Below are 23,544 nucleotides of genomic sequence, written 5' to 3'. Positions count from 1 at the left end.
GTTAGTCCCTACCTGTCAGTGAGAGGGGTGATGACTAGTTAGTCCCTACCTGTCAGTGAGAGGGGTGATGACGAGTTAGTCCCTACCTGTCAGTGAGAGGGGTGATGACTAGTTAGTCCCTACCTGTCAGTGAGAGGGTTGATGACGAGTTAGTCCCTACCTGTCAGTGAGAGGGGTGATGACTAGTTAGTCCCTACCTGTCAGTGAGAGGGGTGATGACGAGTTAGTCCCTACCTGTCAGTCAGAGGGGTGATGACTAGTTAGTCCCTACCTGTCAGTGAGAGGGGTGATGACTAGTTAGTCCCTACCTGTCAGTGAGAGGGGTGATGACGAGTTAGTCCCTACCTGTCAGTGAGAGGGGTGATGACGAGTTAGTCCCTACCTGTCAGTCAGAGGGGTGATGACTAGTTAGTCCCTACCTGTCAGTGAGAGGGGTGATGACTAGTTAGTCCCTACATGTCAGTGAGAGGGGTGATGACGAGTTAGTCCCTACCTGTCAGTGAGAGGGGTGATGACGAGTTAGTCCCTACCTGTCAGTGAGAGGGGTGATGACGAGTTAGTCCCTACCTGTCAGTCAGAGGGGTGATGACGAGTTAGTCCCTACCTGTCAGTGAGAGGGGTGATGACCAGTCTGTCAGTGCAGCCCAGGAACTCATTCTGATAGATGAAGCCTACGTCAGTCATGTTGATGATCATCTTGTCAGAGTCCTCATTGAAGTAGAAACGACACTGCTTCAGCCACTCAAAGTCTGTAGGGCTTTTGATATGCAGCCGACACTGAGGGGAGAGCAGGGGGAAAGAGAAACCATTCTGGAAACAAAGCATTGCTAAAGTCTCTGAAATCCCTAAAACCCCAATTGTCAAATGTGATTTGAATACCAGGGGAAACTCAAATGGATATTCTCAGACTCTACCATGCCCTAATCAGAAAATATTTGGTGGAACAGTTTGCCAAAAGGGACCTTTGGGGTTGAAGTACTATTTTAGCCCCTGATTCAGTTTGTGATTCCAGTCCACTCACCAGGTCATCAAAGATGTCCCTCTGGTGAACATGGATGGTTATGAGTGTCTCATACTTGGCCCGCTCCATTGAGGCCAGGTCTTCAGTGGTCATGTCTATCAGGGTGTTGAGAAGCTCCAGGAAGAACTGGTTGGTCTTGGGCATGATCTTACGGTCGTAGCGGGCGTTGGTCAGGGCCTCCTCTGAGTTTCTGGTCCAGATCATCTGGACTCCCAGCAAACCAACCTGGTTGATGGAGTCAGGAAGAGAGGACATCATGATAGGACATCAATGAGAGAATGTAAAGTCATCTTTCCTGTTTTCCTATCAATCAGGGCTGTAATCAGGACAATGTATAACATCAGGAATGTATGGAATGTGGCTAGTGTGTAGATCAGTTTCAGTTATACAATAATGGAGGATAATGTCAGAAGAACAGGAATCCCTGATCAGGTATTGAATAATGGAACATAGATGTGGGAAAGTCTTACTACAAGGCCATTGCTCCAAGCTCAAAGTTAAGGTCATCTATCACATTATAAAAGAGAATGAATGATGACTCCAAGACCAGGACTGTGTCACAAATGGCAGCCTATATAGTGCACTACTTTTAAACAGGGTCTGGGTTAAAAGTAGCGGACTATGTAATAGGGTGGCATTTAGGATGTATCCCATGTCTCCCCACCTGAGCAGGGAAAGTGTCCAGGAACTCAATGAGCTGGAAGCCTGAGTCCTGGATGGCCAGGACAGCCTGTCTGATGACCAGGTGAAGAGACCTCTGGGATTCCTTCAGCAGGGCGTTGAGCCAGACCTCCACGTTCCCCTCAGCAGTCACCGGCCAATCCAGCTCTACCGTCTCCCCCTCCCTGGACGAGATGGCCAGGATCCGGTCGTACATCTGTGGAGACAGAAGATCAGATACTATTGATGTTGCTGAATCCGGGTTAGTTACTATTGCAGAAGGACAGATACTACTAATAGTCAAATAAGTCAATTGATCAGGAGGCCTGACGGGGATAGTTGTTGAAAGAAATTACAGTGAGGGAAAAAAGTATTTGATCCTCTGCTGATTTTGTCCGTTTGCCCACTGACAAAGAAATGATCAGTCTATAATTTTAATGGTAGGTTTATTTGAACAGTGAGAGACAGAATAACAACAAAAACATCCATAAAAACGCATGTCAAAAATTGTATAAATTTATTTGCATTTTAATGAGGGAAATAAGTATTTGACCCCCTCTCAATCAGAAAGATTTCTGGCTCCCAGGTGTCTTTATATAGGTAACGAGCTGAGATTAGGAGCACACTCTTAAAGGGAGTGCTCCTAATCTCAGTTTGTGACCTGTATAAAAGACACCTGTCCACAGACGCAATCTTTCAATCAGATTCCGAACTCTCCACCATGGCCAAGACCAAAGAGCTCTCCAAGGATGTCAGGGACAAGATTTTAGACCTACACAAGGCTGTAATGGGCTACAAGACCATTGCCAAGCAGCTTGGTGAGAAGGTGACAACAGTTGGTGCGATTATTTGCAAATGGAAGAAACACAAAAGAACTATCAATCTCCCTCGGCCTGGGGCTCCATGCAAGATCTCACCTCGTGGAGTTGCAATGATCGTGAGAACAGTGAGGAATCAGCCCAGAACTACATGGGAGGATCTTGTCAATGATCAATTGGTAACACACTACGCCGTGAAGGATTGAAATCCTGCAGCGCCCGCAAGGTCCCCCTGCTCAAGAAAGCACATATACATGCCCGTCTGAAGTTTGACAATGAACATCTGAATGATTCAGAGGACAACTGGGTGAAATTGTTGTGGTCTAATGAGACCAAAATGAAGCTCTTTGGCATCAACTCAACTCGCCGTGTTTGGAGGAGGAATGCTGCCTATCACCCCAAGAACACCATCCCCACCGTCAAACATGGAGGTGGAAACATTATGCTTTGGGGGTGTTTTTCTGCTAAGGGGACAGAACAACTTCACCGCATCAAAGGAACGATGGACGGGGCCATGTACCGTCAAATCTTGGGTGAGAACCTCCTTCCCTCAGCCAGGGCATTGAAAACAGGTCGTGGATGGGCATTCCAGCATGACAATGACCCAAAATACACGGCCAAGGCAACAATGGAGTGGCTCAAGAAGAAGCACATTAAGGTCCTGGAGTGGCCTAACTAGTCTCCAGACCTTAATTCCATAGAAATTCTGTGGAGGGACCTGAAGGTTTGAGTTGCCAAACATCAGCCTCGAAACCTTACTGACTTGGAGAAGATCTGCAAAGAGGAGTGGGACAAAATACCTCCTGAGATGTATACAAACCTGGTGGCCAACTACAAGAAACGTCTGACCTCTGATTGCCAACAAGGGTTTTGCCACCTAGTACTAAATAATGTTTTGCAGAGGGGTCAAATACTTATTTCCCTCATTAAAATGCAAATCAATTTATAACATTTTTGACATGCGTTTTTCTGGATATTTTTGTTGTTATTCTGTCTCTCACTGTTCAAATAAACCTACCATTAAAATTATAGACGGATCATTTCTTTGTCAGTGGGCAAACGTACAAAATCAGCAGGGGATCAAATACTTTTTCCCTTACTGTATATGTCTGTCTGTGCGTTACTGTACCTTGTCATGGAAGCGGACACATTTAATATTGTCAAAGACGTTGAGCAGGTGGGCCTGGATGGTGTGGGAGTCCGAGGCTTGGCCCAGTATCTCCAGCAGGGCCGGGTCAGACACAAAGAAGAACCGAGGGAACAGCAGACGCTTCTTCTCCAAGTACCTGTCAGTCACACAATCACACACAACCAAGGTTTGAAAACTGGATAGCCAGAAGCTACAATCTGCAAGATTAAAGCTACACCTAAAAAAAAGTTTTGAAAATATTACTAGTTTAGTACACATCATCAAGTTACCAATGTACAACGTAGGCAAACTTGGAAGGTGTCATACTGGTACATGAATACTTTCAATTCAACTATTTAAAACAAATTAAAAGTATAAGTATAGGCCTACCCAGTGAGAGACTTCTGATAGACCTCCAGACAGACTTACCCAGAGACTTCTGACAGACCTCCAGACAGACTCACCCAGAGACTTCTGACAGACCTCCAGACAGACTTATCCAGAGACTTCTGACAGACCTCCAGGCAGACTTATCCAGAGACTTCTGACAGACCTCTAGACAGACTTATCCAGAGACTTCTGACAGACCTCCAGGCAGACTTATCCAGAGACTTCTGACAGACCTCCAGGCAGACTTATCCAGAGACTTCGGACAGACCTCCAGACAGACGTATCCAGAGACTTCTGACAGACCTCCAGACAGACTTATCCAGAGACTTCTGACAGACCTCCAGGCAGACTTACCCAGAAACTTCTGACAGACCTCCAGACAGACTCACCCAGAGACTTCTGACAGACCTCCAGGCAGACTTATCCAGAGACTTCTAACAGATCTCCAGGCAGACTTACCCAGAGACTTCTGGCAGACCTCCAGACTTATCCAGAGACTTCTGGCAGACCTCCAGACAGACTTATCCAGAGACTTCTGGCAGACCTCCAGACAGACTTACCTAGAGACTTCTGGCAGACCTCCAGGCAGACTTACCTAGAGACTTATGACAGACCTCCAGACAGACTTATCTAGTGAGAAACTTCCGATAGACATTCAGATAGACTTACCCAGTAAGAGACTTCTGACAGATCTCCAGTTGTTCCAGCAGGTGAGGCAACAGCTGTCCCATGGTCTCGTCCCCCACACATGACTGCACCACGTTGGGCATCTCATGGACCCGCGTCATGATCTTCACCCAGGACTTGTCGATGTTGGAGAAGCGTTTCGCCTCCTGTCATTCAGATGATTCAGACTAGATTGTCATTCCTAAGTTTGCAAAAAGTTCCTGGGTTTTCCCCCAATAAGTGATTTCTGAAAAACCAGGGCACTGTTAAAGTTCAAGAAATTGTGGAACCCCATCGCTAATTGCATAAGGTTAAAGATGTGTTTTCAGATGAAAAGTCAATGTATTGGTCCTTACCTTGGGTAGCTGTTTGGCTATGTCCCCTCCCACGAACACAGCCTCAAGGTAGATCCACAGGTTCTGGACAGTCATCCAGTTCTCTATGATGTCAGTGGTATTGGAAAGGTTCTGAACCCATTTCTGGATCTGGGGCTTGAATGGCGTGTTGTACCTGTGGAACACCAAGTCATCATCTAAGTCAAGCATTGACTACTACAGTACACAAACAACACTAAATGTCTGTACAATGTAGCTGAAACCTTACAGGGATTTATACATAGCACCCCCAGTCTAAACACAACTGTCTAAACACAAACACCACAACTGCTGAACACTAGATGACAAGTCAACTGGATGCTGAAATACAGTGAAGGCTGCTGAGGGGGCTCATAATAATGGCCGGAACGGAGCAAATGGAATGGCATCAAACACCTGTGAACCATGTGTTTGATACTATTCCACAGATTCTGCTCCAGTCATTACCATGAGCCCGTTCTCCCCAATTAAGGTCCCACCAACCTCCTGTACTGAAATATGATACAAAATTGAGAAGAAATCATATATCACTCCGAACCCCCAGGTCATTTGTTGCCTCAAAATCAAGACTGAATTAGGCTAAATTTCACTATTGTTAACAAGCATGAAGCAGAAATCAGTCTAGATTTCCAGGCTAAGTCATTTGTGCCTCCAGTAGGTCTCTAGTCTAACCTGTTGCTCATGAGTGAGCCCAGCACCATGAGGCTGTCCTCCATGTTAGTAATGATCTCAGCGGTGCTGTCACCCCTCAGCAGCAGCTCCCCTCGCGTCTTGAAGTTGGCCAAGGTGAACGTCTTGTTGTCCCACTCAGCAATCACCTGCTTCAGCTTCTGCTCAATGTCCCTCTCCTTCACCGCACTGATGCAAATATCCTGCCCAGCGGGAGTTCAAACAACATTTATCTTTATTTTACCTTTGTTTAATTAATCAACTTGTCCCATTGGGGTCAAACAACCTTTTTTTCTGGCCTCAATTTACAGTACAGAATAGTTATGGTGAGTGGAGTACCGGTAGTTGTACGGCTATAGAGAATCAATTACCTGGTTCCTTCCCGGGTTTCAGCACCAACAACAAAAATCCATAATCACCTCAATTTCCTCTTTGCATTTGAGGAGCGGAGCTTCCATGATGTTGCGCAGCTTGAAAGTGTCCGTCTCCACCTCGAAGCTGTGTCCTGTCACCTCGGCGATTCTCTTCCAGTGACGCGTCATCATGGCCTTGTTGGTCATCAGTTCTAGTAGGGGGCAACACTCGTTGAACTCATCTATACTTTTCTTCAGGTCAAGGAATGCCTTCCACTCTTTCAGGGCACGGGGCAGCTTGCGACAACTGGAAATGGGAGGGTGAAAAAACACGAACATCTTCAATGAGATTATTCATCAGTGAGTTCTGTGTAAATGTCTCTCATGGTCTGGGTTGTAGTTTGGTTTCCTTACCGCGTCTGGAAGTCAAGAAGTTCGTCATTGATCTTGTCTATGTGGATGTCGGCCCAGAGGATGTCATAGTAGCCGTTGACGGTGTCGATGACACTGTTGTAGAGTCCATAGAGCTTCTGGAGGAGGGTGAGCTGTCTCCTGATCTCCAGCAGCTGAGGGTGTTGGGTCACAGGCAGGCCAAACAGCTCCTCTCCACCAGTGTAGGTGATGTACTTACGGAACAGGTTGTCAAAGCGATTCTGACCAAACAAAATGAGTACAGTAAAGTGCATGAATGGTCACATATATCATTTCCAAAACCATACAACATACAATAATACAATCATGCATGTTGTTGGCTATGTTAAATATGGTAGAAATAAGTAATACATTAAAGAAATAAACCTCTGTGAATGTATCAACTTAATGAAATGCTGCAGAGAGGTATATACTGTAGATTCCTCTCTTGAAGATACACACTGTACTCACCTGAAACATGATGAGACTGTCACTCGCGTCTTGGGGAGCCAGTCCGACAACCATGGGACCGTCCTGGGAATGAAACACAGCCTGCGTCAGCAATTAGCTAGCAGTCTTAGTTAGAGCGTGCCAAGTTAACTGTAATAGAAATAGAAATGTCTAAGACCCAGACAGCCTTGGTGTTACATGTAGCTGTGAGTAAGACCTAGACAGCCTTGGTGTTACGTGTAGCTGTGAGTAAGACCTAGACAACCTTGGTGTTACATGTAGCTGTGAGTAAGACCTAGACAGCCTTGGTGTTAGGTGTAGCTGTGAGTAAGACCTAGACAGCCTTGGTGTTACGTGTAGCTGTGAGTAAGACCTAGACAACCTTGGTGTTACATGTAGCTGTGAGTAAGACCTAGACAGCCTTGGTGTTACGTGTAGCTGTGAGTAAGACCTAGACAACCTTGGTGTTACATGTAGCTGTGAGTAAGACCTAGACAGCCTTGGTGTTAGGTGTAGCTGTGAGTAAGACCTAGACAGCCTAGATGTTAGGTGTAGCTGTGAGTAAGACCTAGACAGCCTTGGTGTTACGTGTAGCTGTGAGTAAGACCCAGACAGTATTGGTGTTAGGTGTAGCTGTGAGTAAGACCTAGACAGTATTGGTGTTAGGTGTAGCTGTGAGTAAGACCTAGACAGCCTTGGTGTTACATGTAGCTGTGAGTAAGACCTAGACAGTCTTGGTGTTACGTGTAGCTGTGAGTAAGACCTAGACAGCCTTGGTGTTAGGTGTAGCTGTGAGTAAGACCTAGACAGCCTAGATGTTAGGTGTAGCTGTGAGTAAGACCTAGACAGTATTGGTGTTAGGTGTAGCTGTGAGTAAGACCTAGACAGCCTTGGTGTTACATGTAGCTGTGAGTAAGACCTAGACAGCCTTGGTGTTAGGTGTAGCTGTGAGTAAGACCTAGACAGCCTAGATGTTAGGTGTAGCTGTGAGTAAGACCTAGACAGCATTGGTGTTACGTGTAGCTGTGAGTAAGACCCAGACAGTATTGGTGTTAGGTGTAGCTGTGAGTAAGACCTAGACAGTCTTGGTGTTAGGTGTAGCTGTGAGACGTGTCTGAACCTTGTCATAGTCCTGATAGAAGTGTCCACAGTCCTCCACAAACGTCTGCACATTGTCTATGAGCTCTCCTCTGAAGTTGGGCTGCAAGGACACCAGCTTATTCTGGACCTCTGTGCTGCGGGCTAGCAGCTTCTCCCAGGTGTAGCGCAGCGTGTCCACCTTCTCTGCCTCCTCCTTCGCCACTACCAGGCCGTACTTATGGAGCATGGCATAGGACTCCTAGGAAAGGAGAAGGCACAGCACTGAACACACACATGGTACAACACAGATCTCCAGTGTCTTCTCACAACCAAATACAGACTTCAAGGACTTAATCAAACTATGGGCAAATCCTAACTTCCACCTAAGTTGAATTATCACCCATTGATACCAATGCCCGTAGACTAAGTAGAAATTTGACATAGGTGGGAATTAAGATTAACCTCCTACTGAATGAAAGTGGATATTGCAAATAGTCTCAGTGAATTATTCATACAGTATCTCTGCAGTGGTGTAAAGTACTTAAAAGTACTACTTAAGTCTGTACTTTACTCTTCATATTTTTGACTACTTTTACTTTTGCTTCACCACATTCCTAAAGAAAATATAGTACTTTTTACTCCATACATTTTCCCTGACAACCAAAAGTACTCGATACATTTTGAATGCTTAGCAGGACAGGAAAACGGTGAAATTCAAGCATTTTTCATGAAAACACATGGTCACCCCTACACCCTCTGGCTTGGCAGACTCACTAGACACAAAAGCAAATTTTGTAAATAATGTCTGAATGTTGGAGTGTGCCCCTGGCTATCCATACATTTTAAAAACAAGAAAATGGTGCTGTCTGCTTTGCTTAATATAAGGAATGTTTATTATTTATACATTTACTTTTGATACTTAAGTATATTTAAAACCAAATACTTTTAGACTTTTACCCAGGTACTATTTTACTGGCTCACATTCAATTTTACCTAAGTTACTTTCTATTAAGGTAGCTATACTTTTACTCAAATATGACAATTGGGTACTCTTTCCACCACTGTCTCTCTGAAAGAAGTGTGCATTTGTGTTCCCTACCTCTATGGGTCCCACATGGAAGTCAATGGAGATCTGCTGCTCTCTGATCTCCTTCAGCGATGCCATGGCGATGCGGATGTCATCCAAGTCTTTGATTGGTCGGTTCAGTTTCTTTGCCGCCTCATCCACTAACGTGAAGATGTTCTCCATATCTGTCCGGTACTTCCTGTTACAGTGCAGGCCATAGTCCACCATCCAGCTCTTAGTCTCCGCAGTCAGGGCCATCTTCAGGTCAGCTGTTCAACAACAAATCAGATATTAGTCTGATAATAGTCAGATATTCATGCAGTGTTGAAAAAATGAAACAACAGTATTGCGAAATTCTACTAAGAAGATGTGCAGTTATATTTTGTTGTCTTGTGAGGTTAATGCAGGGGATTAGCAGTCAATTGCTTTGAAATAGCCCAAAATTTCACATAACGGGGAGAAAGTTGTAGAGAGATACAGGTCAGTCTACAGTTACCTGTATTTTTATTTTTTATTCATCCCTCTACTTCCCACGGCTATGTACCCGTATAGAGGGCCAGTTCTCCTACAGTGACGTATTCTACCTATGTAGTTGGCAAGAGCTCCCACAGTGAGGTACTCTACCTGTATAGAGGGCCAGAGCTCCTACAGTGAGGTACTCTACCTGTATAGAGGGCCAGAGCTCCCACAGTGATGTACTCTACCTGTATAGAGGGCCAGAGCTCCTACAGTGATGTACTCTATAGAGGGCCAGAGCTCCTACAGTGATGTATTCTATCTGTATAGAGGGCCAGAGCTCCTACAGTGATGTACTCTATAGAGGGCCAGAGCTCCTACAGTGATGTATTCTATCTGTATAGAGGGCCAGAGCTCCTACAGTGATGTACTCTACCTGTATAGAGGGCCAGAGCTCCTACAGTGATGTACTCTACCTGTATAGAGGGGGCCAGAGCTCCTCCACAGTGATGTACTAGAGGGCCAGAGCTACAGTCTGTATAGAGGGCCAGAGCTCCCACAGTGATGCTACTCTTCCTGTATAGAGGGCCAGAGCTAGAGGGCCAGAGCTCCCACAGTGATGTACTCTACCTGTATAGAGGGCCAGAGCTCCCACAGTGATGTACTCTACCTGTATAGAGGGCCAGAGCTCCTACAGTGATGTACTCTACCTGTATAGAGGGCCAGAGCTCCCACAGTGATGTACTCTACCTGTATAGAGGGCCAGAGCTCCCACAGTGATGTACTCTACCTGTATAGAGGGCCAGAGCTCCCACAGTGATGTACTCAGGCTCAGCGTTGATCTCCAGCTCCAGGTCTTTGTAGTAGAGGATCTGAGACTCAAACTCAGACAGCAGAGGGCTGCCCTGGCTGAACTTCTGGATGGTGTCCTCTCGCTCCTTCCTCCAGATGTGGTGGTAACGACTGAAGCGGTCCAGAGCATTCACCACATCCTGGTTAACAACACAACAGCCAGCTCTTAAATGCACTTTCAATAAAGTTTGAATTTAACTGATTTGATTTAGGTCTCCTTTTCACATCAACATCTTAGGAGATAGGTGCCAGTATCAAACACAAGATAGTTAGAATTTGACACACTAAGGTCAGAACGTTAGGAAAACAGGAGAAACAGACTTTTTATTTTTATTTTGTGTGTACACCTGTATGTACCTTCTTGGTAGAGTTGATGGAGGTGCTGAGCACAGACACCAGCTTGATGATCTCCTTGTTCTCAGACACACTCTTGTAGTAGTTCCTGGCCTGGTAGGGTATGGCCTGGGTCACAGAGGCGGAGATGTCTGAGGTACTGCCATCAGCCAGGCTCCTGTAGGTGGTCTCTCCGTCCTCTGACTCACTGTCACTCTTGTCCTGTCTCAGAGCAGCCATGCCTCTCTCACTCATCTTCCTCTGTGTTGGCATGAACAGAATAATTAATGTTTGGTGTTTGTTTTAAGAAAAACTAAAACCTTAATCTCATGATTTAATTTGAAAGTGTTTTATATATAATTCCACACTATGATGTTGGAATAATATGAAAATGATAATTGTACGAGCTGTTTGAAAAGACTGCCTGACATTTCAGCCTGTTTTGGTGGGATGGAGTTTTGGCCTGACGATAACAGCTAGTTTCAGTTTTCCCCTCCCCACTCAGACCACACTCAGACAGTCCTACCAAATTATTGCTTGAGAAATAGCTCTTTGCTATGAAGCAATTTTTTCCCTTCTAATTGAAAACAATAACAGTAAGCTACTTAATTGTTACCAGAAATGATTTGATATTGAAGCTTTAAGCTTTAAGCCACGACAAGCCCACCTTGGAGATCCTCTCCTTGCTCCACTGGCCGACTCCTTTGCTAACACTGACCACACTCTCCACAGCCCGGTTCAGAGCCTGCTGGACCTCATCCAGGGCTGGGACCATGGTGATGTTGGGGATGGACAGGGTCACACTGGTCCTGAAGATAGGCTGCTGACCACTGCCCTTCAGACGGCTGGGGGAATCACTCTCTGCTGTGGGTGGTGGGCCGATATTGAAGTAGTGAGAAATGGAATGGGAAACCCTCATGACGGCCCCACCTTACTCCAACATGGATAGGGTTGAGCTCAAAGGGTGGCACTTTGTGACAACTGCTAATGTAAAAGGGGCTTTATAAATACATTAGATTGATGGAACTTACTCAGGAAGTGCAGTAGTGAGGAGGCGTGGAGGCGTTTGCGGAGGGTCTCCAGGGTGTTGCGTGTGAGCCTCAGCAGGGCGTCCACGTTACGGTGGTTGAAGTGGGACAGAAGCTCTTCAGCCTCCTCCTCCATCACCTCCAGCAGGTTTTTCTTCTTCTTCCTCTTCACCAGGGGAGATGGGGGGCCTGTGGTGCTCGCTGCCATGGTGTTACGAGACAGCAGGTTGATGCGACCCTCTGACTTACCCTCCTCCCCTGGGAAGAGGCATGAACAGACGTGAATAGACCTGCATGTACACAGGCATGCACACATTCTCATTTTCAGTCTGTAACAGTCAGTCTTTGTTCACCTGAACAATCGTTTTGCTATTGTACCTTTTTCCCTTGTATTTTGCTGACCCTGTTATCACTCTCTGTTTGAGTTTTGCTGCATCATGATTATCACAGTTAAAACTGTAGGTTACAGTACCTTCACTCTCCACTAGGTCCATATCAGTCCTGCTCTCCACTAGCAGTTCCTCGTCCCCCTCCTTGTTCAGCTCAAACTCCAGCAGCATGTTGATGAGTTCGTTGGTTGCCTCCTCCACCAGGGAACTCTTGGCATGGAGACTCTGAGCTCCCTTTATACACAGCTCCTACCATGACATAACAGAAGAAAGTACATGGGCCTATATCAGGGGTAGGCAACCCTGTTCCTGGAGTGCTGCAGGTACTGCAGGATTTTTTCCCAACTAGGCACCCAGACCAGGTCAGTTAAATCAAATACATGAAGTACCTGCAACACTCCAGGACCAGGGTTGCTTACCGCTGGTCCTATATGCATAAAGACTGTTTATACTAAACTAGTACTGGACTAAATATACTGTTTTGTCTGGTCAATGTTGTTAGCACTGACGATGGGTGACTGTGTTACCATTACAGGCTGTTGATGATGCAATTATTATGCCTAACAAGCATGTATGTGTATAACACATGAGTAATGCAAAGGGAATCTTTGTTTACCCTGGTGGTCTGAACGAACTCTTCACAGCTGAAAGGTTCCTCCAGGGGCAGAACCCACAGTGTGGCTCCACTCATCTCCTGCAGCACAGCGTCTATTCTGAACTCCACCAGGTCATTCACTCTGTCCATTAGCAGCTCCAGGTCCGCTGGACACACAGGTTACAGGTCAGAGGTCATTCACAGCACCACGGTGTCACCGGGGGTCACAAGGAAACAGCAGTTACAATCAGCTTTGCTCACTGGGACAGCAGATATAACTTTTTCCAATGGGATATTTGACATGAGTTGATCAGGCACAATTAGCTGCGATCAAATTACGTCAAAGTTTCGGTGTACTTACGGTTCTGGTTATTGTGGTGAGATTGTTCTCCTGTTTTATAGTATGGTGCTATGACAGAGCACAGTACAGTGCTGACAAGGTTAGATTGGACATGGTTACATACTGAGAGCACTGTTGATGCGGCTGAGGTATTTCTCGATGTTCAGTGAGGTCCAGTTGAGGGAGGTCAGGCCTGGCAGAATAGCTTTGTCTACCTTAGCAACATGAGGCATCACCAGTTGCCCAAAGGCACTCTGGATCTTAGCCCGGACCCTGGCGTTCTCCGTCAGAACCAGCTGTGGATGTGCATCAGAAATAGAGAAATTTTACTTAATACGCTTTACTTAATACCTGCCGTTATAATGTCTTCACCCTTATAATGTCTTCTAATCATCGCATTAAGATTCTCCTGACTAAATACCAGCCCGTAGGACTTTCTACTCAATTCTAAATTAATTGAAATGACAGCCCTTGTATTACTGCCGTTGAGTGTATGTAAAGCTTTTTAAAGATACAGGATACAGTATCATGCTCAATATGCGTCAGTTGATCAAAAGGCATCATGGAAAACATTGAGTACCTGCAGCTTGTTGTAGTTCTTCTTGAGGGCATCTTGTTTCTGCTGTAAGATGGCTGCAAAGGGAGGAATCTCCAGCCTCATCCTGGTCATGCAGTCTGTCTCCCTAATCTGAGTCAGGATCTGAGGGTCAAAGTTGACAAACAGGTCCCCCGTATCGGGACATTTGACCAGCAAAGAGGCCTGGAGGCCCAGTCTGACCTCCTCGATCTGGGGAGTGGAAAAGAGTGAGATAGAGAAAGAGAGAGAGAGAGAGAGAGAGAGAGAGAGAGAGAGAGAGAGTGTGTAATGGGTGCGTGTTGGTGGCAGGGAAGTCAGGCGCAGGAGAATCGATCTTGGTATAAACAGAGTTGTTTAATCAGTGCTTCACAAAACTCCAAAACCAAAATGACAAAATAATAAAAAGTGGGTACAAAACCCGTCGCGCACCAACACATAATACAGAAACATACAATCAAACAATCTCCGACAAGGACATGAGGGGAAACAGAGGGTTAGATACACAACATGTAATTGATGGGATTGGAACCAGGTGTGAAGGAAGACAAGACAAAACTAATGGAAAATGAAAAATGGATCAGGGATGGCTAGAAGGTCGGTGACGTCGACCGCCGAACACCGCCCGGACAAGGAGAGGGACTGACTTCGGTGGAAGTCGTGACAGAGAGAGAGATGTAGAGGGAAAGAGAGAGAGAGAAATGGAGAGAGACAGCATGAGTGTGAGAGAGTGAGTGAGAGAGAGTGAGAGAGACCAGAGAGAGGGAGAGAGCAAGCGAGAGAGCGCGAGAGAGAGAGAGAGACAGAGAGAGACGGAGAGAGAGAGAGCAAGAGAGCGTATGAGTCATATGAGTCATCTACAGTATGTCTGTGGGAAATCAACAAGTCAATCAAAAGTAATATCAGTCTTGCCAACTACGACAGCACAGATCTGGGACCAGGCTACAGATAAGGTACAGATAAGCATTAATAACAGTAACAGTTAACGCTGCTATGCTTCTGGAGTATTTGTCCAGCCAGTACACCAGAGACCGTATCAAGAGTCTCAGAGTAGGAATGCTGATTAAGTTTTGCCTTTAAGATCACAATAAATAAGACAACCAGGAGGAGTCCTGTCTCACCTGCTTCATCCATCCACTGTGGTAGAGCATCTCAAACTCTAGCAGCACCCTGGCCACCCTGTTGTAGTTCCTGATGATGCGTTTGGCCTCGGGTGTAGCCAGCACCCCAGGGGATTCCTGAAACAGATCCATGGGTTCCTGGATCCTCCGGTACAGCTGGCGGGCCCACAGGATCTTACCGGCTACCGGGGGCAGGTCCCGGCCAATGGGGGGATCCATCTTCTGCTTGGTGTAGTTACGGGACACCATCTCTATGTCTCTCCCATAGTTCTGAAGGATCTGCTGGTACTTCTCATCGATGCCCAGGTCTGGGATGCCCAGTCTTAGTGATGTAAGGGGAGATTTTGATATCAAATGAAGAATGAATGAAATGGCTGTTAAATGGACTGAAATGAATTAAAGGTTAGTTTGAAATAGAGGTGGATTGAAATAACGGTACCTTTCACATTTCTTCAGTACATTCAAAGCCCTCTCTGTGTTTTGAATGTTATCGAATGTGTTATCCATGAAGGTCTTCAGCTGATTCTGAAAGCAAATGAACACAACAAACAATTGTGCAAGTAAATTATGAGATTATTCAGAAGTGTTTTGTTATGATTTACCGGTAAGTCTGCTATTAAATGTGGACTTACATGCAAGGCAGCGGTATTTTTACAAAACTCATCATAGTCCTGATCGAAGTCTGTTCTTCTCTGATCAAGGAAACTGTAGTGCTTTTTCTTCATGCTCAATACAATGCTCTGAAAATAAAAGGCAGACAGGTTATTTTTCATTCTTTCCAAAGTTCTTGAGGCTTTTGATCATTTCTTGTGTCTGTATTCATTCCAACCAAAGCCAAAAGACTGTCAACAATGTTTCCGTTGAATGTTGTGAGACTGTTGGGTTTAATTCCATTTTAATCAGAGTAGTAGGCCACATACTATAGAATGTAGAATGATGATGACATGTAGCTTCTGGCTGGACACCATCCCTATTTAAAGATCCTCCATCTACAATGGCAGGGATGAAAGGCAGTGTATAAAATAGGAGTAATTTCTCCAATGAGCAGTTTACCATAAAATATGTATATTCTGGCTCCTGTGAACAAACTGTCAATCTTCACAAAAGGACATCAGGACTAAGTAATTAATGGATCAGCTTCTGCTCATTAAAACTAATGCTGTTCAACGCAATCCAATAAATTGAGGACACGTTTTGTGATGAGTCACAAATATGACTTTTTACTTTGTGAAATGGCTCCTGATCATTACAGTCAGGAGTTTAGTATGGCTATATGCTTGGTAGAGTTGATGATGATGATGATGAGGCATGCACTGATGGACAAAAACAAGGACAAAAAAAACTATGTGGCAAAAGTTACCTCCCATGTCCCCTGCATTTCGGCAGTCTGTCCAGCGGAAGCAATACAAAGAGCAGAACTAACATTACTACAGGAAAAACATCTAAAAAGGTAACGTGTAAAAATGTAACATGTAAAAAGGGTAACGTCTAAAAAGGTAACGTGTAAAAAGTTAAGATGTAAAAAGGTAACGTGTAAAAAGTTAAGATGTAAAAAGGTGACGTGTAAAAAGTGAACGTCTAAAAAGGTAACGTGTAAAAAGGTAACGTGTAAAAGTGAACATGTAAAAAGGTACAGTGTAAAAAGCTAATGTCTAAAAGCTAACGTCTAAAAAGGTAACGTGTAAAAAGGTAACGTCTAAAAAGGTAACGTGTAAAAGTGAACATGTAAAAAGGTACAGTGTAAAAAGCTAATGTCTAAAAGCTAACGTCTAAAAGGTAACGTGTAAAAGGTAACGTCTAAAAAGCTAACGTCTAAAAAGCTAACGTCTAAAAAGGTAACGTGTAAAAATGTAACGTCTAAAAAGCTAACGTCTAAAAAGCTAACGTCTAAAAAGGTAACATGTAAAAAGGTAACGTCTAAAAAGCTAACGTCTAAAAAGGTAACGTGTAAAAAGGTAACGTCTAAAAAGCTAACGTCTAAAAAGCTAACGTCTAAAAAGCTAACGTCTAAAAAGGTAACGTGTAAAAAGCTAACATCTAAAAAGCTAACGTCTAAAAAGGTAATGTCTAAAAAGCTAACGTCTAAAAAGCTAACGTCTAAAAAGGTAACGTGTAAAAAGGTAACGTGTAAAAAGCTACGTCTAAAAAGGTAACGTGTAAAAATGTAACGTCTAAAAGCTAACGTCTAAAAAGGTAACGTCTAAAAAGGTAACGTCTAAAAAGGTAACGTGTAAAAAGGTAACGTCTAAAAAGCTAACGTCTAAAAAGCTAACGTCTAAAAAGCTAACGTCTAAAAAGGTAACGTGTAAAAAGCTAACATCTAAAAAGCTAACGTCTAAAAAGGTAATGTCTAAAAAGCTAACGTCTAAAAAGCTAACGTCTAAAAAGGTAACGTGTAAAAAGGTAACGTGTAAAAGTGAACATGTAAAAAGGTACAGTGTAAAAAGCTAATGTCTAAAAGCTAACGTCTAAAAAGGTAACGTGTAAAAAGGTAACGTCTAAAAAGCTAACGTCTAAAAAGCTAACGTCTAAAAAGGTAACGTGTAAAAATGTAACGTCTAAAAAGCTAACGTCTAAAAAGCTAACGTCTAAAAAAAGGTAACATGTAAAAAGGTAACGTCTAAAAAGCTAACGTCTAAAAAGGTAACGTGTAAAAAGGTAACGTCTAAAAGCTAACGTCTAAAAAGCTAACGTCTAAAAAGCTAACGTCTAAAAAGGTAACGTGTAAAAAGCTAACATCTAAAAAGCTAACGTCTAAAAAGGTAATGTCTAAAAAGCTAACGTCTAAAAAGGTAACGTGTAAAAAGGTAACGTCTAAAAAGCTAACGTCTAAAAAGCTAACGTCTAAAAAGGTAACGTGTAAAAATGTAACGTCTAAAAAGCTAACGTCTAAAAGCTAACGTCTAAAAAGCTAACTAAAAAGGTAACGTCTAAAAAGCTAACTAAAAAGCTAACTAAAAAAGTAAAAAGTAACATGTAAAAAAGCATGTAAAAAGCTAACGTCTAAAAAGCTAACGTCTAAAAAGCTAACGTCTAAAAGCTAACGTCTAAAAAGGTAACGTGTAAAAAGCTAACATCTAAAAAGCTAACGTCTAAAAAGGTAATGTCTAAAAAGCTAACGTCTAAAAAGGTAACGTGTAAAAAGGTAACGTCTAAAAAGCTAACGTCTAAAAAGCTAACGTCTAAAAAGGTAACGTGTAAAAATGTAACGTCTAAAAAGCTAACGTCTAAAAAGGTAACGTCTAAAAAGCTAACGTCTAAAAAGGTAACGTCTAAAAAGCTAACGTGTAAAAGGTGACGTGTAAAAAGTGAACATGTAAAAAGGTAGCGTGTAAAAAGCTAACGTCTAAAAAAACGTGTAATAACATCTAAAAAGCTAACGTCTAAAAAGGTAATGTCTAAAAAGCTAACGTCTAAAAAGTGAACGTCTAAAAAGGTAACGTGTAAAAAGGTAACGTGTAAAAGTGAACATGTAAAAAGGTACAGTGTAAAAAGCTAATGTCTAAAAGCTAACGTCTAAAAAGGTAACGTGTAAAAAGGTAACGTCTAAAAAGCTAACGTCTAAAAAGGTAACGTGTAAAAATGTAACGTGTAAAAATGTAACGTCTAAAAAGCTAACGTCTAAAAAGCTAACGTCTAAAAAGGTAACATGTAAAAAGGTAACGTCTAAAAAGCTAACGTCTAAAAAGGTAACGTGTAAAAAGGTAACGTCTAAAAAGCTAACGTCTAAAAAGCTAACGTCTAAAAAGCTAACGTCTAAAAAGGTAACGTGTAAAAAGCTAACATCTAAAAAGCTAACGTCTAAAAAGCTAATGTCTAAAAGCTAACGTCTAAAAAGGTAACGTGTAAAAAGGTAACGTCTAAAAAGCTAACGTCTAAAAAGCTAACGTCTAAAAAGGTAACGTGTAAAAATGTAACGTCTAAAAAGCTAACGTCTAAAAAGGTAACGTCTAAAAAGCTAACGTCTAAAAAGGTAACGTCTAAAAAGCTAACGTCTAAAAAGCTAACGTGTAAAGAGGTAACGTGTAAAAAGTGAACATGTAAAAAGGTAGCATGTAAAGAGGTAACGTCTAAAAAGTTAACATGTAAAAAGGTAACGTCTAAAAAGTTAACATGTAAAAAGGTTACGTTATAAAAAGCGAACGTCTAAAAAGGTAACGTGTAAAAAGGCAACGTGTAAAAAGGTAACGTGTAAAAAGGTAACATCAAAAAAGGCAACATCTAAAAAGGTAACGTTAAAAAAAGGTAACGTCTAAAAATGTAATTGATTTACAAAAATGATTTAAAAAATCTAAAAGGGTAACGTCTACAAAGTACTCTAATCTCCAGACTGTGTACCTGAAACGTGGTTGCCATAGTTTCCAGGCCTTCTATCTTGGAGTCCTGTAGGGCTGAATAGGTAGTGATGGTGCTGAACATGTTGAGGATCTTGTAGAGGCGTCGTTGGAACGTCTCAAACTTCCCAAAGATGTACATCTCACTGAAATCAAACTGCCTCTCGGACAGACTCTGCTCCAGCTTCTTCTTGGTCTTGTGGAAGCACTTCTGGTACTCCTATAATGAGATAGATGGGATCCAGATGAAAAGTCATTGGAGGAGCATGGAAAGGAAGTTATACTGTAAAATAGTTCATTTGTGAGAAGTGTGTAAAGGATGTGACGGTATTACACTAGAGATAATAAATGATTTATAGATTAAAGCTCTTAAGGGCCTGTACTTTCAAAACTGACATTTTTGTGCCTTGATTTAGCACAGTATTTGAAATGATCTGGTTAATGTGTGTTGAACAAGTACTTGGTATATGAAAGCAGTACCTGGTTTAGGTGGATAGCAGCTTTCAGTTTCTCAGCTACAACACCCTGAGGCTGGTCCCATATGGACGCAGACCCGTTGTTGGTGATGTAAGTCTTACATGCTGTAATCATCTGGTTGGTAACCTAAGACATGAATAAAAAGAATAAAAAATGATACATTTTGCATGCCTCTCTAATAAGCAACCTCGATGGGATGACTGGTTAACAGGCTTGGAAGGAAAGTAGACAGCACTTCAGCTAACATGAGACCAGGTGGTGAGGCCAAATGCACCGTGAACATCAAAGAAGAATTGACCATATTCATTTCAATACCCTTCTAATGAGGAAATGTAATACATTTGCCAGCTTTTAGGAGATTTACAGTCACCTAGTCTTCTTGGTGGTTAAATACAGTATCATAGCAATAATGACCTTGACAAACAGGGAGGTGATCTTCTCTGAGGTGTTGTAGTAGCGGGAAATCCTGTGGATCATCCGGATGGCGTTGATCAGGCCTGGAATGGCCTCTACCATCGACACCTGCGTTCATTTAGCACACAATACAATCATACAATGATGAGTTTTCAAATCCATTAAGATCGATATACAGTTGAAGTTGGAAGTTTACATACACCTTAGCCAAACACATTTAAACTCAGTTTTTCACAATTCCTGACATTTAATCAGAGTAAAAATTCCCTGTCTTAGGTCAGTTAGGATCACCACTTTATTTTAAGAATGTGACATGTCAGAATAATAGTAGAGAGAATTATTTATTTCAGATTATATTTATTTCATCACATTCTCAGTGGGTCAGAAGTTTACATGCACTCAATTAGTATTTGGTAGCATTGCCTTTAAATTGTTTAACTTGGGACAAATGTTTCGGGTAGCCTTCCACAAGCTTCCCACAATGAGTTGGGTGAATTTTGGCCCACCCTTCCTGACAGAGCTGCTGTAACTGAGTCAGGTTTGTAGGCCTCCTTGCTTGCACATGCTTTTTCAGTTCTGCTCACACATTTTCTATAGGATTGAGGTCAGGGCTTTGGGATGGCCACTTCAATACCTTGACTTTGTTGTCCTTAAGCCATTTTGAGAATGCTTGGGGTCGTTGTCTATTTGTAAGACCCATTTGCGACCAAGCTTTAACTTCCTGACTGATGTCTTGAGATGTTGCTTCAATATATCCACATAATGTTCCTCCCTCATGATGCCATCTATTTTGTGAAGTGCACCAGTTCCTCCTGCAGCAAAGCACCCCCACAACATGATGCTGTCACGCCCGTGCTTCACAGTTGGGATGGTGTTCTTCGGCTTGCAAGCATCACCCTTTTTCCTCCAAACATAACAATAGTCATTATGGCCAAACAGCTCTATTTTTGTTTCATCAGACCAGAGGACATTTCTCCAAAAGTACAATCTTTGTCCCCATGTGCAGTTGCAAACCGTAGTCTGGCTTTTTTATTGTGGTTTTGGAGCAGTGGCTTCTTCCTTGCTGAGCGGCCTTTCAGGTTATGTCGATATAGGACTTGTTTTACTGTGGATATAGATTATTTTGTACCTGTTTCCTCCAGCATCTTCACAAGGTCCTTTGCTGTTGTTCTGGGATTGATTTGCACTTTTCGCACCAAAGTACGTTCATCTCTAGGAGACAGAATGTGTCTCCTTCCTGAGCGGTATGATGGCTGCATGGTCCCATGGTGTTTATACTTGCGTACTATTGTTTGTACAGATGAACGTGGTACCTTCAGGCGTTTGGAAATTGCTCCCAAGGATGAATCAGACTTGTGGAGGGCTACAATTATTTTTCTGATGTCTTGGCTGATTTTTTAAAATTTTCCCATAATGTCAAGCAAAGAGGCACTGAGTTTGAAGGTAGGCATTGAAATACATCCACAGATATACCTCCAATTGACTCAAATGATGTGAATTAGCCAATCAGAAGCTTCTAAAGCCATGACATCATTTTATGGAATTTTCCAAGCTGTTTAAAGGCACAGTCAACTTAGTGTATGTAAACTTCTGACCCACTGGAATTGTGATTCAGTGAATTATAAGTGAAATAATCTGTCTGTAAACAAATTGTTGGAAAAATTACTTGTTTCATGTACAAAGTAGATGTCCTAACCGACTTGCCAAAACTATAGTTTGTTAACAAGAAATTTGTGGAGTGGTTGAAAATGAGTTTTAATAACTCCAACCTAAGTGAATGTAAACTTCCGACTTCAACTGCACATAGTAGACCGGTTTCGCAGATTAAACCTAGTCCTGGACTACAGGGTTTTTAATTGAGAGTGCTTCTTAGTCCAGGATTAGGCATTATCTGTGTCTGGGAAACTGGAAAACTATGTAAATCTGTTGTTAGTAAATCTTAGAGGAAGATATTGAAAACTGTATACAATATTAGTCTCTCACAGGGTCACTGTTGTAGAGCGGGTCACAGAACTTCTCCAGAGTGTAGAGGTACTTCACATTGTCCTTGGCCTCGTTGGCTGAGTCAGTGATCCTGGTGTCCAGCTCTCGCCAGGACTGGTGGGACAGATACAGTCATCAAACATGCACTGTACCTATTCTGCTACAGTTATACAGGAAACACCAACTGAATTCAGATATGAGAGCCATGTACACTAAGCATAGAGGAGTGCTTTATTTTAATGTTTTAATGTGACCGACTCCCACGAACGAGTCTCACGTAGCAAAAATCGAAATTGAGATTTTAACATTTTATTAGCAGGCCTTTAATATCTACTCCTGTGTTACGGAGGACAGGGTGTAACATCTTGCTCACCTTGATGAGTTTTGACTTGGCCATCATGAGAACGCCCAGGACAGATTTGACATCGGGGCTCTTCAGCTGGTCCAGGAGGTAGTTGAAGCGGGACATACGTTTCTTCCAGTGGTCCAGTTCGGCCCGCGGCCCCAGGTTATCTGCCTCCTTCCTCAGCTGGTCACTCTCCGCCAGCACCTGGATACAACACAATCACTGCTGATTGGGGAATGCAATATCTGTCAATTGTATTAGATGTGGTGGATCTTGATGTAATTTCCCCTGAGTGGATGAATAAAGTTGGATTGTATTTACTATATTGAACACACACCTCCACCCACAATTAAACTGGTCCATGGAGGAGAAAGGTGTGCTATTGAGGTTCAATCTATTTTACCTGTTCAATCTGTTTGATCCACACTTTCATACAGGCCTCTATCTTCTCTGTTGCCTCTGCGCTGTTAGCCACAGCAATGTAGTCAGACGGGCCTTTCAGTGTCTTCAGGTCAAATTCGTCACACACTTTTAGATTCACCTAAATGAAACGATTAATGATATCAATTGTATATCCATATACTCGTAATTGCAAAATTACATTTGATTGTTTTGATAAGCATGTGTGTGTATTTAATTATTTGTTATTTAAATACTTATTTTCTGCATATTTGAGTATTTTCAAATAATGTGGCTTGAATAAACTACATATATTGAAAGTATTTTCATTTTTTTTCTATAAATAGCATACTTTTTGAAAAATAAAAAAAATACTTATTAAAAATACTTATTTCAAATACAATTTTCAAATACCTGGGTTAAATACATGGGAGTGTATTTGAGTCAATGTATTTGAGTTTTCCAAATACATTCCAATATTCAACTACTTGTCTTTTCAAATAAAACACATCTGAATAAGTACTTTGAAATGCATGTGAAAGTAATTTAGATATTTGAAGTAATATTTGAAGCCAGGTCGTTTAAGTTTGCACGTCACCTACCTTCTCCTGCAGGCTCTCCTGTGCCCCGGCCAGCACAGAGACAAAGCTGTCCAGTGAGCTGATGAAGTGCTGTTTAACTGACTGGGCCTGTGGGCTGGCCAGCTCTCCCCAGCCATGGTCCATCTTCTTCAGGCTGGGTATGAAGATCTCAGACAGCAGCTGCTCCACACTTTTAAGCAGGCCTACCTCTGTGGTGTCCAGCATGTTGAAATTC

At 42.8% G+C, this 23,544-nt stretch overlaps 1 protein-coding gene across 1 annotated transcript in view; it reads right to left on the bottom strand.

Annotated features, from left to right (window-relative positions):
• The window catches only part of LOC112225025 (dynein axonemal heavy chain 5-like), a 58,767-nt gene extending 35,223 nt beyond the window's left edge, over positions 1–23,544 (bottom strand). The window contains exons 1-30 of the mRNA XM_042304398.1: positions 23,331–23,544; positions 22,733–22,870; positions 22,357–22,533; positions 21,984–22,097; positions 20,001–20,108; positions 19,590–19,712; positions 19,114–19,329; positions 15,408–15,515; positions 15,215–15,300; positions 14,776–15,097; positions 13,661–13,867; positions 13,205–13,376; positions 12,762–12,907; positions 12,229–12,394; positions 11,729–12,014; positions 11,388–11,537; positions 10,753–10,906; positions 10,334–10,535; positions 9,121–9,356; positions 8,062–8,280; positions 6,963–7,025; positions 6,495–6,733; positions 6,147–6,387; positions 5,731–5,930; positions 5,041–5,194; positions 4,688–4,851; positions 3,629–3,785; positions 1,686–1,898; positions 1,022–1,246; positions 605–777 (exon numbers count right to left, since the gene is read on the bottom strand). Of these exons, the coding sequence (XP_042160332.1) occupies positions 605–777; positions 1,022–1,246; positions 1,686–1,898; positions 3,629–3,785; positions 4,688–4,851; positions 5,041–5,194; positions 5,731–5,930; positions 6,147–6,387; positions 6,495–6,733; positions 6,963–7,025; positions 8,062–8,280; positions 9,121–9,356; positions 10,334–10,535; positions 10,753–10,906; positions 11,388–11,537; positions 11,729–12,014; positions 12,229–12,394; positions 12,762–12,907; positions 13,205–13,376; positions 13,661–13,867; positions 14,776–15,097; positions 15,215–15,300; positions 15,408–15,515; positions 19,114–19,329; positions 19,590–19,712; positions 20,001–20,108; positions 21,984–22,097; positions 22,357–22,533; positions 22,733–22,870; positions 23,331–23,534 (5,363 nt within the window). The 5' untranslated portion in view covers positions 23,535–23,544. The remainder of the gene's footprint in view (positions 1–604; positions 778–1,021; positions 1,247–1,685; positions 1,899–3,628; positions 3,786–4,687; positions 4,852–5,040; positions 5,195–5,730; positions 5,931–6,146; positions 6,388–6,494; positions 6,734–6,962; positions 7,026–8,061; positions 8,281–9,120; positions 9,357–10,333; positions 10,536–10,752; positions 10,907–11,387; positions 11,538–11,728; positions 12,015–12,228; positions 12,395–12,761; positions 12,908–13,204; positions 13,377–13,660; positions 13,868–14,775; positions 15,098–15,214; positions 15,301–15,407; positions 15,516–19,113; positions 19,330–19,589; positions 19,713–20,000; positions 20,109–21,983; positions 22,098–22,356; positions 22,534–22,732; positions 22,871–23,330) is intronic.

This window comes from Oncorhynchus tshawytscha, linkage group LG23, assembly GCF_018296145.1.
Source record: "Oncorhynchus tshawytscha isolate Ot180627B linkage group LG23, Otsh_v2.0, whole genome shotgun sequence".
NCBI lineage: Eukaryota > Metazoa > Chordata > Actinopteri > Salmoniformes > Salmonidae > Oncorhynchus > Oncorhynchus tshawytscha.
The sequence above is the reverse complement of the archived record's forward strand: the minus strand, read 5'-3'. Positions and strand labels throughout refer to the sequence as shown.